General features: G+C 55.7%; 1 protein-coding gene across 1 annotated transcript; it reads right to left on the reverse strand.

Moving 5' to 3' along the window:
- Positions 1 to 9,556: 9,556 nt before the first annotated feature.
- LOC104345579 (cytosolic 5'-nucleotidase 1A) lies at positions 9,557 to 13,855 on the reverse strand. The gene is made up of 6 exons (XM_009950078.2): positions 13,811 to 13,855; positions 12,932 to 13,099; positions 12,440 to 12,569; positions 11,703 to 11,825; positions 10,414 to 10,592; positions 9,557 to 9,859 (listed from the first exon to the last, which is right to left on the reverse strand). The coding sequence occupies exons 1-6, from the start codon at positions 13,853 to 13,855 to the stop codon at positions 9,557 to 9,559; spliced, it is 948 nt and encodes a 315-aa protein (XP_009948380.2).
- Positions 13,856 to 15,004: the final 1,149 nt, after the last annotated feature.

Here is a 15,004-nt window from a genome sequence, read left to right on the forward strand (position 1 = left end):
CAGGCCGCGCCCGGCTGCCTTCCCTGTTTTTGTAGGCGCGGCGGCCCCTCTCCAGGGATTTTTCGAGTCAGCTGACGGTCTAAAATTGCAACCGGCGGCGTCACGTGAGGGCGGGCCGGGGCGGGAGCACCGGCGGAGGGTGCGGGGCCGGGGGTGCCGCCTCACGCCCCCCCCCCTCCCCCCCCCATCCCCCGGGCCTGAGCCCCAGCGCCTCGTCCTGTGACTCAGCCTCCGGGAAAGGGGGGATAAGCACCATTAAAGACATCACGAGGCGCCCGGCTGCCCGCGCGTGCTCGCTTTTTTCGTGCCTTTAACTTCCTTTTTGTTGGGGTTTTTTTTGTTGTTGTTGTTGTTCTGTCCAGATTTTTTGGCTTTTCCCTCTTCCGTGAGGAGGTAGGGGGGGGACACACCGATCAGCCAGCAGCCCCCCGAAACCCTGCTGAGCTCAGCCCCGCCCCCCGGCCCAGGCTGGCATGGCGGGGGCTCAGCCTGCCCGAAGCCCGGGGCTGCGCGGGGACCTCAGCCACCCGCCCGCTGTCGCCCGTGGGGCTGCAGTGTGCGGGCGGGCTCACGGCGCTGTCTGCACCCCCCGGCCAGGGGCGGGGGGGCCGTGACAGCTCCCCCAGCCCTATGCTTCTCCCTGGCCCCAGGACACCCCCAGTTTGGGGGAACTCATCCCTCCAGGCTGGGGGCTTGGGGGGAGATGGGCCTATCCTGGATAATAGCTTGTGGGGAGGGGCTGGGGGGTGCCAAGCCAGATGTGCGCCCCCCTTGCAATGCCACCCTGGTGGTACCAGGCCACCTACAGCCATCGAGGATGATGGTGGTGCCAGGCAGAGCCCGGGCGGGCACTGGCCACCAGCAGACCCCGAGGTTTGCCCTCCCCCCCGCCAGCATGCAGGGATGAGCATTGGGGAGCGCTGGGACGGGCTCTTTGCCACCACACCAGGGGTGTCACGGCAGGGCCCAGAGGTGACACGTCGCTGGCTTGGGAGGTGGTGGACTGAGCTAATCTCTTCCCATTTCACCCTGACAGAGATCTTTCTTACAGAGCCACGAGACCGGCTGGGAAAAAAAAAAAAATAAAAAGAGATTTACAGACACTTTCAAATCCTGAGGGCTAGGGGTGTTTGTTTTCTGCTCCTGCTTCTGCCCAGCCTTGGGGACAGGAGAGCAGCAGCCCATGGGACAAGCTGGGCACTGCTGGAGTGGGGGACTGCTTGCTTCGTGGCAGGGCCCCTGTCCCTCACCTGCCTCCTTCGTGTTCATGCACCTTCTAGAAAATTGCTGGACCATGTCCCTGGCACCTCGCTCGTGCCATGTCCGCCCCACCCTCCCTCCCTGAGCCTCTTCCGTCCTCTCACCGCCTCACGCAGCATCCGGCTGCCCCGGGCCTGTGCCTGCTGCCCCCGACTGCTTCTGTGCCGAGTGGTTTTAGAGAGTACTTCTGTCCTGGGCTGCCTCTCATCCCACTAGCTCTCCAAATTGCCGTGACTCGGTCAGCGGGGGTATCAGGAAACCTGCTGCCTCCCTGTGGGACGCAGCACCTGTTGGGATAAGGTTTTTCCAGAGCAATGGTCGGAGGCATTGCCTGAGCCCGCCAATGGGTCCCGTTACTTCGGCCAGCCCCTGCTTCCCTCCTGCCCCCGCAGGCATGTGGTCAAGGCGAGTGCCACTGACCCTGAGTCAGCAAAACCTGGCACCCTCCCGGCCTCGCGGCGCTGTGTGACTCAGCAAAACCCTGTGTGGCTCTTTTTGGGCAAGGGGCCAAGATGTGGTGAGTCCCCAGCATCCATAGCCTGACCCCAGAGGCACTGCTCTTGCTGTGGGCTCCAGCTCAGGGGAGGGGGAGTATCCTTCTCATGTCCCCCTGGATCCCAGCAGCCCTGGCGCTGAGTGCCTGAGAGTGGGCGTGGGTCAGACATGAACTAACCCAACCGCGGTCCCATCCAGGCAAACCCACCCTCCCCAAGGGCTCTAAGCCCCTTTGCAAATGTGCTTTGCAGACAAAAAAGATAGTCCTGACGCCAGGCCCGGGGCTCCCCTACACCGTTTCAGGCTCTCCGGGAGCCGCGGTGGAACCGGTGAGGTACCAGCCCTCCTCTTTGATGTGGTCAGGAAACTGTAGCCAGCCAGGCAACGTGCACCGGGCCCCCAGGCTGGGGCACCTACAGCAGCTCCTCCACAAGTGTTTCCAGTCCAGCCAGTCTCTCCCAGTATCCTGTGGCTACGGAGCGGGCTCTGGCATGAAGGGATGGGCTGGTGAGGATGGCACACGATGCTAGACCCATACCATCATGCAGTGCAGAGCAAAGTCTTTGAGCAGTGTTGAGCAGTCCGGACACAGGCCACGTCTGGTTTTTTAATTCCAAGGGATTAAGGGCAAGCTTTGCTGTTAGCAAAGCCGTTATGAACGAGCCTTTGCTTGGGCTTCGTGGTAGCAGGGCTTGTGTCTGCATCCAGAGCTGCTCTCATACCAACGCAAGAAGGTCACTGCTTTTAGATGTGCTTCTCTAAGCGACTTATGTGTCCGTTGCACCGTCGAGCCCAGACACTTCCCAGTGCTTTATTGGGAAAAAGGGAGGACGGGGCCATGTTGGGGAACATTACGACACTGATCCCATCCTGAATGCTCGCAGGATGGGAAGGGACTGGGAGGCTTATCCCCAGAGTGTTTCTTTCACTCCAGCCTTTGGCGCTGGTGGTTTCGGAGCTGACGCTGCTGTGCCTGTGTGTGGGGGAACCAGTGGCCCCAGCAAAGAGCCAGGATTTCTGCATTCGGGCTCCCTCAGCACCTCTGTGGGTTGTTTGCCCTGATGTCAAGGCCTCGAGAGGTGCAGCGGGGATGTTTAACCAGGAGCTGGGAGCACATCTGGGTAGTTATAGGCTGGGGCCGTGAGAGTTGCATTGTGTTATCTTCAAAAGATGCACTGGCATGAGCCTGGGCTTGGAGGTTTTTACAGATTTTTTCTTGTTTGCGGAGCAAGACTTGGAGTGCTGCAGCTGAGGCATGTGGAGCAGGCAGAGATGTGTGAGAGATGGCCAAGGGACCTGTCCTTCCTCACTCCTATTTTTGGCTTGGTGGATGAACCCCTGTCCTTGCTGGTCTATCTCCAGCCCCCCAGGTCGGGGGGGGGGGGGGGGGGGGGGCGGGCGTTGAGTGGGAGAGCTGTCCCCAGCAGCCACGGCTGTGGGTGTGGGGCGACGCGCCCCTGGGAGCGGGCCATGCTTTCGCAACCTCGATCCCTGCTGGAGAGAATTCCCAAGGGGATGTCAAATGACTCAGCCCCAGCAGCTCCTGCAGGGAGGAACACCCCAGCCCCAACTCCAGGAGATTGGGGTCCTCTCTGTGGTGATGCTGAGGTGTCCCACCTGCCCTTTGCTGCACAGCCAGGGACCTGGTGCTGCTTAGTTTCAAGCTCTTTATTTTTGGGGGGGCTCTAGCAGCTCCCCCATCTGCAGTCTGGCAGCACTCTGGCAGGGGTGCTATGGTGGCCTCTTTATCCTTACATAAGGCCCTGCGTTTGCCTTCACCCTTTCATTGATATATATACTTTTTAAATTATTTATCACAACAGTGGCCGATGCCCTAAACTGCAACAACCTAAAGGGCAAGGAACGCTTCAGTCCAGAAAGACTGATCATGTTTTTGGCCAAGAGGTATCAAATGCAAAGCCGTGGCTGAGATTTCTAGAGGATGAACGTCTTCTTCAAATTCAGAAAAATGTATTCAGGATTTTGCAGGTTGTTGGTAGAGGAAAAAAAGAAAACTATTCCTCGGTCTGAGCCAAGCAGAGCCTACAGGTGCACAAGCCTGGGCAGGTCTGGTTGCAAACACCCTGACTCCGACTCAAGGTCCCGGTGCCGGTGTGAAGCTGCTGGATGCAGCTCATTAGCAGAGCCTGATTCACCGGCCTGAGCCCCCGAGCGAAGCAGTGGTAACTTTTTCCTGGTGCAGTGCCAGGACCTCGCCCACTCCCAACGCCGTTTCCTAAACCAATGTACAGTTTGCAAGGCGAGGGTGCATTTTCCAGCTGACATGTCCCAAATGACACCCTTTTTCTGGGTGACACCCGCAAAGGCAAACCTGAAGGTGCTTTAGTAGCAGCTCCGGCTGATGGGAAATGTGGGAGCAGGGGAGGGATTGCACGGATCACAGCGAAGGGACTCATCCAGGCCCTGCCCGTCCCCTTTGCGGGCACTGGGGAAGATGTCTTGGGCGTCACGGGTGGTGGCAGTCCCCGGTCCATCGGCGCTGGCTGGCTGGGGCTGGTTTGGAGGCAGAGCTGGCCAGCAGCCTGCTTAAACATTTTTTTGGCTGCCAGCACAGGCTGCAGTGACCTTGGGGAGACGCTAAGTGGAGTTGCGAAAGGCTTAGGCTGGGTGGCAATTGTTGCCTTGGTATTTCTCACACCACAAACCCTGATCTTGATGGCAGGTGAGGGTGGTTTGCTGGTGGCTGGGTGTCATGGCTGGGTGTCACGATGGGCAGGAGCCCTGCGTGTGGCTCCATCCTCATCAGGGCCATTTGCAGCAGCCTTTGAGCGTGGGATGCTTTCACCCCAGTGGACCTTCTTCCATCAGATCCTGCTCTTCCAGCCTTTCCTCTGGCTATTTAAAGAAAAAAAAAGAGGCTTCATGCAGAAAAATGCTTGTGGTCTTTAATTCTGTGAGCTGCTCTGGGGTCTTCACTAGAGTTTACTCATGTGCCGTCATGCCTTGCCGGGCTGCTGCCAAACTCGGCATCGCCCATCCCTGTGTCCCATGCACTCCATGGCCCTGTCCAAATCCCCGCCACCCCCACGTCACCTGCCTGCACCTGACCCCGCTTGGCGTCAGACGTCCTTCCGCATCCCCCAGCCCGTCCTCCCCCGCAGCTGGGGACACGCCTGGCACCCACCTCGGGGAGGAGGGGACCTGCCTCACCCGAGCTGCCAGCCCCGTCCGCTCCTCAGGGCAGGGATCTCGTGGTGTTTGCCTCACCCGAGTTATTTTGCAGCAGGCTGGAATTGCTGGGGATGGGCAACAACCACCCCGGCAGGCGCTGGCAGCTGGCAGCGTGACCAGCGGCTGACGGGATGAGGTGGTGAGTGGCATCGATGGCATTGATTCATTGCCTCCCACGCCAGGATGTGATGGGGAGCACCGGGACCCAGCTCACCTCGTCACCCGCCTTGAGCAATCCCTGCTGCAGTCCCCAGGGCCGCGCGAGTCCGGCTTGGGGCAGGGGGGTATTGGCTTGCCAGTGAGGTTTCCATGCACGATGCAGAGATGTGCCTCCAGCCACATCCAAGCACGCCATCCATATAATTTTCTTTGCCAGGATTAAATGCCATTTAATTATTTCCTTTAATTTCCAGCCAAAGCTTCCCTGAGAAGACCATCGTTTATGCAATCACATCTCCTCCATGTGACAAAGCACTGAAGCAATTGAGCCTTCTAGTCCTGGGAGGAGGGTGGGCTCAGAAAGACAAGGGTTAACACTCCGTGGCGACCCAAGGATTGGCTTAAAATTTCAATGTGTTTCCTTGGAGTGGGAGCAACCACCCAGCTTCCACTGGTGATTTGGTGAATCAATCCCAACCTCCTGGGGTGGCTGGTGCTCTGTGAGTATGCCCATGAAGGCTCTTAATGCCTACCTATTTATTGCCACCTTTCTCCTAAGTTCCAGCTTCACTTGCTGTCGCAGCCAGCATTTTCCAACATGCCTGCCTGGAGTTAAGAACTTGAACCCATGTTTAAGTACCTTGGCAAGCACAGTCTGCGGCTTTGCACGCCCTCTCTTTGAGCTTCTGCACACAAAGCACCCTGTTAATAATTATTTGCTGCATGGGACTTGGCACCTCAACCTTTCTGGCTGCAAACCCCGGAGTGTTTCCCAAGGAGCTGTGCCACCAGGGTGGCTTAGGGTTAGGGTTATGGTCAAACATGTGAAGATGCTTTGCCCCATGCTTGTGGCTGAAAGCACTTGTAGGTTATGGGTGGAGGGAGGTGTGGGAGCATCCCTGGCAGATAGCGCTGCTGCACCTGGGTCCTGCAGCCTCCAGCATCCTCTCCCGCTGCAGCCAGGAGTCAATAAAGATAAAGCTGAACTGCTTGGACACTGCCAATGCAGATGTCCGTTAGCAGCTAAATACCTGCCAATCGTCCCTCCCTGCAGCACCACCATTGCATGAAAAATCCCTTTCTCTCTCATAGTGTAATTTTTTTTAATCATTGCAACCCTAAATTGACTGGCGCAGTGAGTGCAGGATTAAGGGCACGCCCCTAGTCAAAGGTCTGCTGCAAACTCCTGGGGGCCAGCCAGCTGCAGCCTCTGATCCCTGGGGTCACACTTCGTGTCCCCTCCGTGAAACAAGGGCCACTTGTTAGGCACTGCCAGCAAGGCTGGGCTCGGCGGAGCAGGCAGCCAGCCTGCCTGCAGCTGAGCGGAGCGGGGCCATCGCCTGCTTCTCTCCCCGCACGAGGAGGGTGTCCTGGGGGTGTCCCAAGCAGTGGTGGGTCAGCACTGGAGGGGACCCCGACACCAGGCAGCTTTGGCTGGGGTGGCGTGGGGTTGCTGGAAAGCAATGGCCAGAGTCAAGTGCAGGTTCTCGGAGCCCCCTTTGCACCCGTTCATTCCTTTTCCCAGAATGGAAAGGTGTGAAACCCAGCAGGGCTCAAAGGGAGCCTGTTGCTGTGGGTGACACAGGGGTGTGACATGCTCCTGCCTTGCCCTGGCCCCCAAAACCTGAGATGGATATGAGAGAAGCATCCTGCAACCAGCCCCAGCAGCTAAATGCCCTTTGGGCTGTAGCAGCAGCAGGAGACCCCATGGGCACCAGCAACCACTTGAAGGAGGGAGATTAAAATGCCTCAAAGAAGCCAAGACCTGCGGAACTTCCCAAGCATTATTACAGATGCCTCTAAGACAGAAACAACCAATTTGCCCTTGCAGGAGGGGGTGCAGTTGCAGCAGTCCTTGCCAGAGGGTGTTTTTGGTGCTCCATCTTCGGAGCAGGGCAGAAAACAGCAGGTTTTGATGCCACATCTTTGGAGCAAGTCAATAAAGGGCAGTTTCAATGCTACATGTTTGAGCAATGGGGCTCAAGCATGAGCAGCTGCACTTGGTCCCATATGATGCAACCCCACAAACCCCGAGTTTCCTTCCTTTTTTCCCATTTTCTGCGTGTTTAGCCCTGTCATCCCCCGCTGTGCTGACAGCACTGGAGGAAGGCACACTGCACTTTCCCCTTGCTTCAGCAGCTTGTGCCCTGAGATGGCTCACGTGGGCCTGTCCCCACCACCCTTGACTCAGCGAATTCCCCCTCGCCCAAAGCGTTGATCAAGCTCCTGCTGGTGCCATCCAGGCACTTGCAAAGGTGATGGGTCTGAGCAGTGGAGGATGTCCAGGATCACCATCACCACCACCACTGGGTCCGCGCCCCCACCACCAGCTACCACTGAAGCAGCTGGCTGTGCATGGCGAGCGGGGCTGGAGATGGGCGCTTGGATGTCTGCACTGAGCCCGGCAGTATCTGACCTGCATAAAAGTGGGATGAACATCTGTACCTGCTTACCGGGCATGTTTTGAGCATCCTGTAATTAATGTTTGTTCAGCGATTGAGGCTGATGGGTGCTTAGTGTTATTAGCGAATGATGAATAGCTGATGTTGTTGCTGTTGCTACCTCAAAACATCTAATTTCAGCATCTGGATTGAGCAAAAGGGCCAAGGGCCGGACTGCTGGTGCCAAGACCCTGCTGGGCTTTGTGTCTTTGGAGGTGGCTCCATACCAAAGCCCTGCACACGGGCATCCCTGCCCTGCCCTGGCAGCCCCAAGTTTGGACCCAGGTGATGGCCGTGGTGGCAGGGACAGGACCTGTGCTGGTGGCACGGTGGGGCCAGCAGCTCCCCTTGCTAGGTTGAGATGTGCAGAGTCCCCAAGCCTGGGGTAGCGGGAATGGGTTTGGGGACATGGATGCAAGAAGATGATCAGGGGCCTAACCCAAAGCCCACTGAAGACTTCTTGTGTGTATAACCCATCTTGATGCACGCATGTAAGACCAGATAAAAGAACTGAATATCCATAAAGGAGCACTGAGTTATCTCAGCCCCCCTCCCACACTACTGAACATGGGCATGAGGGACAAGCACTCACGCAGGGATGCTTGTTTATTTCTTTCTTGGGGGGGAAAAAAGCATTGGTGAGAGCGACGCTTGTGAAGCCTTTAAAAAACATTACTGTCTGATTATGCTGAGATTAAAAACCTAAGCCACCATCACCTTCATCTCCTCCATCCATAATCCCACTGCTACCCAGCAGGCACTGCCCTGAGCAGCTAGTTGCTTTTTTTATTTTAATGAGGCTGTTCTGGGGAGCTCCCAGGGATTTGGGGTGCTGCGTCCCGGAGCAGCAGTGGCCTCTAGTGGCAACCGCTCAAACCCAGCCCTGGGGCAAGAAACCTGCAAACGAATCCTGGGGGCTGCTTGCTCCCCAGGAAAATTAGGAGCAGAGTCCAAATTGCCAGAGGAGAGACGTCCCTGCGCCGGGCGGTGGCTTGGTGCCAGGCAGGACCCTGAGCACACCCACGGACCCCAGCTGCCCTAAGGAGCTGCCCCTGGGACCCCCGCCCGCGCCCTCCACCCATGGCCCTGGAGACTCATTTAAGCTCAGGCCCAGGCACCCAGTCCTGCCCTGGTGCCCCTTAGTGCTGGTTTACAGCCGTGGTCCCTGCACGGCTTGTGCTGTAGGCAGCCCATCTCCAGTGCCCTCTCCTGGTGGGACATCGGAGCTGTGTGGCAGCTCTGGCTCCACCTTGTTCCTGGCCCATCTCCTGCAGCTCCAGGAGCTGAGTGTCTGACAGGTCTGGGTCTCCTAAGGGCACTCTGGGAGCAGCCCGCGTGCCTAAGGAAAGGTGATTTGTGCTACAATCTCTTCTATAAGGTGGTACAGCTTGGGCTTGCTTTTTTCAACCTGGTCACCTATTTCTAAAAAAGTTTGTAGGTCTGTTACAGCCTTGAAGTCTTTCTTCCTCTGCTGAGTTTGGCTGGAGCTTCCTGAAGGACTTTCTAGCACATCAGCCTCCTCAGGAAACTGAGCTGAATATGTCTGCTGAGGCAGGGTTTTGAGGGCTTCCTTTGGGCAAAGGTCCTGGGAATAAACCTTGGAGACTGTCTGAGCACAAAGCTAACATCTTCAGTGCTTGGCTTCATGCTTCCTTTAGCTCATGTGTGGGGCAATAGCTTCGTTTATTTCTTTACAGAAGAGAAAAGTCCCCAGGTCCTACAGGGCACATAGGTGGTAGTCCTTAGTGTTGCAGCAGAGGTGTCCATCCTTCCTGGAGCAGTTGTGTCTTTGGGCTTTATCCTAAGACCTAAAAGACCTCGTTTCAGGAGCAGAAATGAGTGTCAAGTCTTGCCTGGTAGTCTGTGCTCTCATGCAATGTTCTTGACTCCTTTCCCTGAGATTTGCTTGCTGCAGGTTAGGAAATCCTTCCCTCTCCACCAGAAGACTTGCCTTCAACTGGCCCAGTCCCCTGTGCTGCTGGGAGAGAGAACTGCTAGCCTGCAGCCCATCAGCAGCAGGAGGGGACCCAGGCAGAGGGTACACCCACATTTCGAGCCCCCTGGATGTTATGAAGCCCATCATCAAAGAAGATGTGGGGCTGGATCTGGGCAAGGATGGGGCCCTTGGGAGCCCCATCCATGAAGAAAGCCTCATCGATAGCGAGACCCCATTCGCGGAGCGTCTTGATGGCTCGGATGCCCATGTCCCGGCCACTGCGGGCAGTCACCAGGTAGGTGCGGATGGGGGATTCTTCCTGGCTGAACTTCTTGCGCATCTTCCCAAGGTGCATGGCAAAAGCCTTCAGGGGACCCTGGAAGCACAGCAAGACACGTGGGAGCGGGTGGGAAATAAGGAGACATCAATTCTGCCTGTACAAGCCACTTGTTCCTCTTCCAGAGTTTCTCAGGGCTCTGCAGAGCACAGGGATGCCTGTGGGGTGCAGGATTGGGCCATGCTGGGACTGGTGCTGTGCACTGGGGTGCTTAGGAGGAAGGTGAGCATTGTAGTGCTCATCTTAATCCCAAAGTGACCAGGAAGGTACATTCCAGTGAGCAGTGCCTCTGGGTCTGAGTCCTGCAGGGACTTCCACAGCAAGAGGTCACAGCCTACAAAAGGTGACGCTGGGGGTAACCACAACCCTGGATATTTGGGAGCTGATGCTCACTTACAGGAGACACCAGGCCAGATCCATCTCCAGTGGGGCTCCAGATTAGGCCTACAGCAGGGACCAAGTGGTGGATGCAAAGGGAACCTGTAAGGATTTGTGCTTTTTTTGGCTACTCATGGCGAAGCCCTAGCGGGAGAGATGCTCATGGTGGGTGCAGAGCCTGTTGGGTACCCATGAAAGTGCGGTGGCTTGCTCACCTCTCCCATGGGCACGGCCTCCATCGCTCGCTCGTACTGCAATGCCCCCTCCAGCCCCTGCTCCCGGAAGACCTGGTCTGTCTCGTTGGAGAAGAGCACAGCATCCCCGTCGAACACCACACGGAGAGGGGTGCTGGAGGCCTGCACCTCCTGCTGGAAGACGAGTGCTGCCGAGACCCCTGTGAGACAGAGCAAGGTGGGGCTCAGGAGGAACACCCCCTCCTGGGGGCAGCTCAGGCATGGCCAGCTCCTCCCCACACATCTGCTGTGGCCCTGTCCCACACCGCAGTGTTGGGGTCTCCAAGCCAGGGGGCTTTCTGTGGGGGTCAGCCCAACCTTTCTAGGGCTGGGTTATCCCCCCATGGGTATGGAGCTGGACAAGAAAGCGCTGCTGATCAGCGACTGATGTCTGGAGAGATACTGAGGTCTGCTAAGGGACGATGGGTGGTTGTGTGGGCATGAGCAGCCCTCCTGCTGGTGCTCGCTCACCCTGCCAAGCCTGGCTCTAGTGCCCAGATTTAGCACTCCGTGCTGTGAGTAATAGGGACTGGCACCTCCACTTGATTGGGGTAATTGGCTTAATTACAGGTCTCTTCCTACAAGCTGCTACCTGCCCACCCTCATCTGTGGACCCAGGCCCCCAGATGAGAGATACTTGTCGGAGCAATGATGCTCTTTAAGGAGGCTCCAGGAATGTGCTACGTAGCGAAGGAAAGCCCAGGCTGCAGATGGCTTGCTCCTGACCCTGAAGAACCTTGGCCAGCTGATGTGCTCATACCCAAGTAAATTAATAAGGAGGCGATTAACCCCATTAGAGCTGTTGAGGAGACTGCACTCCCTCTGATCCAGGTCAAGCATGTGCTTATGTCTATCACTGAGCACATGGTAACTGCAAGTACCAAGAAAGCAAATTTCTATAGCAGCCTCAAAAAGCCCCGGGAATTGCTGATGTGCACTCATTGATCCAGGGAGCAGCCGTGGGCAGCATCTTTGGTTAGAAAGGCTTAAATGTCAGGCAGAGAATGACCAGCCCACGGCAGAGTTATGGTCAGAATTATGCATGAAGCACTCAGTGACTTGTGAAGGCGTCTGAGAAACCCTGTTGTGTTTGCAGGCTACTGCTGGGGACAGAAGAGGAGACTGAACTGTTCAGGACTGTACTGGTAATCAGTGTGCCATTCACCCCCTTGCTCCTGTGAAAGCATGGGCTCTGGTGTTGTTTCTTGGTACTGAGCTGCTTGGGAAAAGTGTCCTGGGTTTGGGGGCGTGGGATGGACGTGAGAACGCACCTCTCCGGAGGGCGTTGCAGACATCTGTCCTGTCCGCTGAGAGGAAGAGCTTGACCCCGTGGGACTTCAGGTACTGTGTGGAGTCCTTGTCGCTGACGAAGCAGAACTTGGAGATCTCCAGCCCTTCGGGTCATGAGATGTGAGCAAAGTCTGTTACGGGGCAACATCATCCTCGCAGTCCCCCCCCGCTTCCCCTCCCTGGACCTTGGTGTGCTTTGCTGCACAGCTCGGGGTAATTAATTTCCCAGTGCTGTGTGGGGAACCCACCCATGTTCTTGCTGTACCTTCTTGCCCTGTTGCCCCTACAAAACGGCAGAGTGCAGTTAAATATTCCTTTCATCCCTCCCTTAAATGAGCCTTCCTGACAGCACTCTGGGATTTAGGTTTGGTGTGGGTGGTTTGTTTTTTGGGTTTTTTTTGGGTTTTTTTAAGATCTCTGTTTGTTAGTAGCTGCCTGAGGATGCCCAGGTGGTGTAAAATTCTGTCAGGCCCCCTAGTATGAAGGATACAGCCAAAGGGAGCTGGGCTTTGCCAAGGAGCCTGTACCCAGGGTGTGCTCGGGCACCCTGGGCAAGCTGCATTGGACTGGCAGGAATTGGCCTTGTTTCCAAAATAACCCTTTCCCCTTGTATCCCCCGGCTCTGTGTTTGCCACTGATGCTCCACTGTGGTGCCTTATCTGCTTTGTAGCCTCCCCGGGGGGGAAGCAAGCACTCCCGGGGCTGGGGTCCCCCTTACCGTAGTGCTTGGCGCTGTTGATGATGCGCACGCCGCTCTCCGGGCTGTTGTTGGAGAGCACCAGGATGTCAAAGAGGTCCTTCTCTGCTGGGTTGCTCTCTAGGATCCTCTCGTTCACATACTGTGCTGCCTGCGAGGAGAAGATGAGACTCTTTTGGAGGGGCATGACTGCAATGGCTTTGCCAGGGTTCTTCCGCAGTTAAGGTTAGTGGTTTGTGCTACATCTGTCAGCTACGGCAAGGCTCAGACAGAGCAACCATCCCACAAAAGCTGTCGCCAGGAGAGCAGAGAGCAGGATACCCCAGTAGGGGGGAGATGGACATGTGGGACCAGTGAGGAGCACAGGTCTCAATGCCTTGCAACAAGGCCAAGAGGCCAGGACAGGCATATCTGCACCCCGTGATGGGAGTTGAGACCTAAAGCCAGGAAAGCTGAGCTTTCACCCCATCCTGTGAGTGTCTGCATGTGCCCCTGGCCGAGCATGGAGCTCACCTGGATGAAGGCAAAGGCTGTGCCTGGTGGCAGGGGTTTGTCCTGGTTGGCCTGCTGGTGCCTTGCGTACTCCTCCTTGCCCTTCTCCAGGTAGAGCTTGTGCTCCTCCTCCAGGTTGAAGATGGCTCTGGTGGTCACGGCAATGACCAGTGCCTCGCTGGGGTCTTTCTGGAGAACAGGGAGGAAAGAGGGGTTGGGGGACAGCAAAGAAGGAGCTTGGAGAGCTGGGCTTAGCAGGGGAACACAGGACTCCACTGACCAGGGTGGTGGGGTTGGGTGTTGGAGGCATCAGCCATGCATTACTATTCCTGATGCCAGAGGGCCTTTGGAGAAGAGGTACCAAGCCCAATCTTCATCTTCAGGCCACCAAGGATGGGGCAGGCAGTTGTGAAATCCTAACCTGTCTGATAAGTGCCATGTGCTCTGAGGACAGCTCACATCAGAGGGGATTGCTTCATAGTTTTGCTGTTTGTGGGCACAGCACAACCATGGTCATCTGTTTGTGCTGAGCTGGACACTGCTGGGTTTCTCTGCAGATACTGGTGGTTTTACCCTTCATTTGTGTCTGTTCTGGAGAGTCTAATAAAGTTTCTATGTGTACAGAAGCTGCTGCTTTCTCCCTGGCACTCCAAAATTTAGTGTCAGTTTTGTCCATACAACTGGAGGTTCAGCCCTGCAACCTTTCCCATGTGGAAATTACACAGACCTCACTGGGACCACATACCAGTAGCCCTGGGACAGGCCACTTCTCCTGAAAACTAGGCACAAGCAATTCAGGTCACCATAGCTCTGTGTTGTGGTGTGTCCTCTCCTGTGGTGGCATTTCAAAACTTGCTTTAGAAATATAGGATGTGTGTTTTGTAATGAACAACCTTTTACCTGTTTCACATCTGAGTTTATCACCGTGCTTTCAGGCTCTGCCATCTTCAACTTTCAGCCTTAAAGAGAAAATATACAATTAAAGGGATGCCTTATAATATAGCCAATCTAGAGAGGGGGATGAGTGGAAAAGAGGCAGGGGACACCCTACCCACCAAATGGAGCAGCCCAAATGAACCTGCTTCTGCTGACAACAGCTTTGCTCTGAGAAAACTTGGTCTAATAGTTCCAATTAAATATGATGGAAAAGTGGCTTTTCAACCACAGATCACTGCGGTGTTTTTATTTTCCTTGCCCCTGAAGAGTATTTTTCTCTGGGGGGGAACTGCTGAAAGCAGTTGTGGAACTCTTTTAAAGACAGACTTATTTTGCTGGGAAAAGCCAAAATAGGTCAGATCTTATGGGTAGGCTTCTAGTTCACATCCTTACTGCCTGTCTTACTACTTTTGCTTGAATGGTGAATTTGTATCCATAAATAAACAAGTTCACTGCATGAGCAGCGTATTTGCAGCTGTAAAAGGCCTGAGTAAGTAGAGATGTGTGGTGAGGGCTTGGGTGCAGGAGGGGACTCCCCTGATGGGGCTGAGCTGCCCCCCCGCAGCCCTGTGAGCCAGCCAGCCCCTGCACTGAAGGGCTCAATGCAGGCTGTGCTAACCCGGGTCCAGCAGATGAAAGTCGTGGGAGGGTCACAGGGTCTGCCTGTGCCTGGCAGCTGAATCCTAAATCCTATTTATTTTTGTGCACCCAGGTCCTGTGGTTTCTGTAGCTACCATGCTGTACACTTCACTTCTATGCACACTAGTCAGTGTTAGAAGTGGACCTTTCAGATTCAGCCTTTGGGATGGGAACTGGTCCCATTCCCACCGAAGGGCATCACATGGGAGTTATTTCCACCCAGAAGCTCCTAGAAGTATGCTACAGATTTTCTCTGGAGAGCAGAGGCAGCGATGACTGTTCTGCACAGATGCCCTGGGAATGGCAAGGGTGTTAAAACCTCATTTACCGATTCATACCCTACCTGATGACTGGGTTGGGGGGCTGTGCAAGCACAGACCAAAGCCAGCATGCAGGGCAAAGGGCAAGTCAGAGCCTCCAGGGAGACCTTTCTTTTGCTCCAATTTTCTTTAACTCATTTTTATTATTCAGTGGCTGCAAATTGGGCTGGTAGGAAATGCACTTGACCACTTAACTGAT

The sequence above is a fragment of the Leptosomus discolor genome, chromosome 12 (genome assembly GCF_034619465.1).
Source record: "Leptosomus discolor isolate bLepDis1 chromosome 12, bLepDis1.hap2, whole genome shotgun sequence".
Lineage (NCBI taxonomy): Eukaryota > Metazoa > Chordata > Aves > Leptosomiformes > Leptosomidae > Leptosomus > Leptosomus discolor.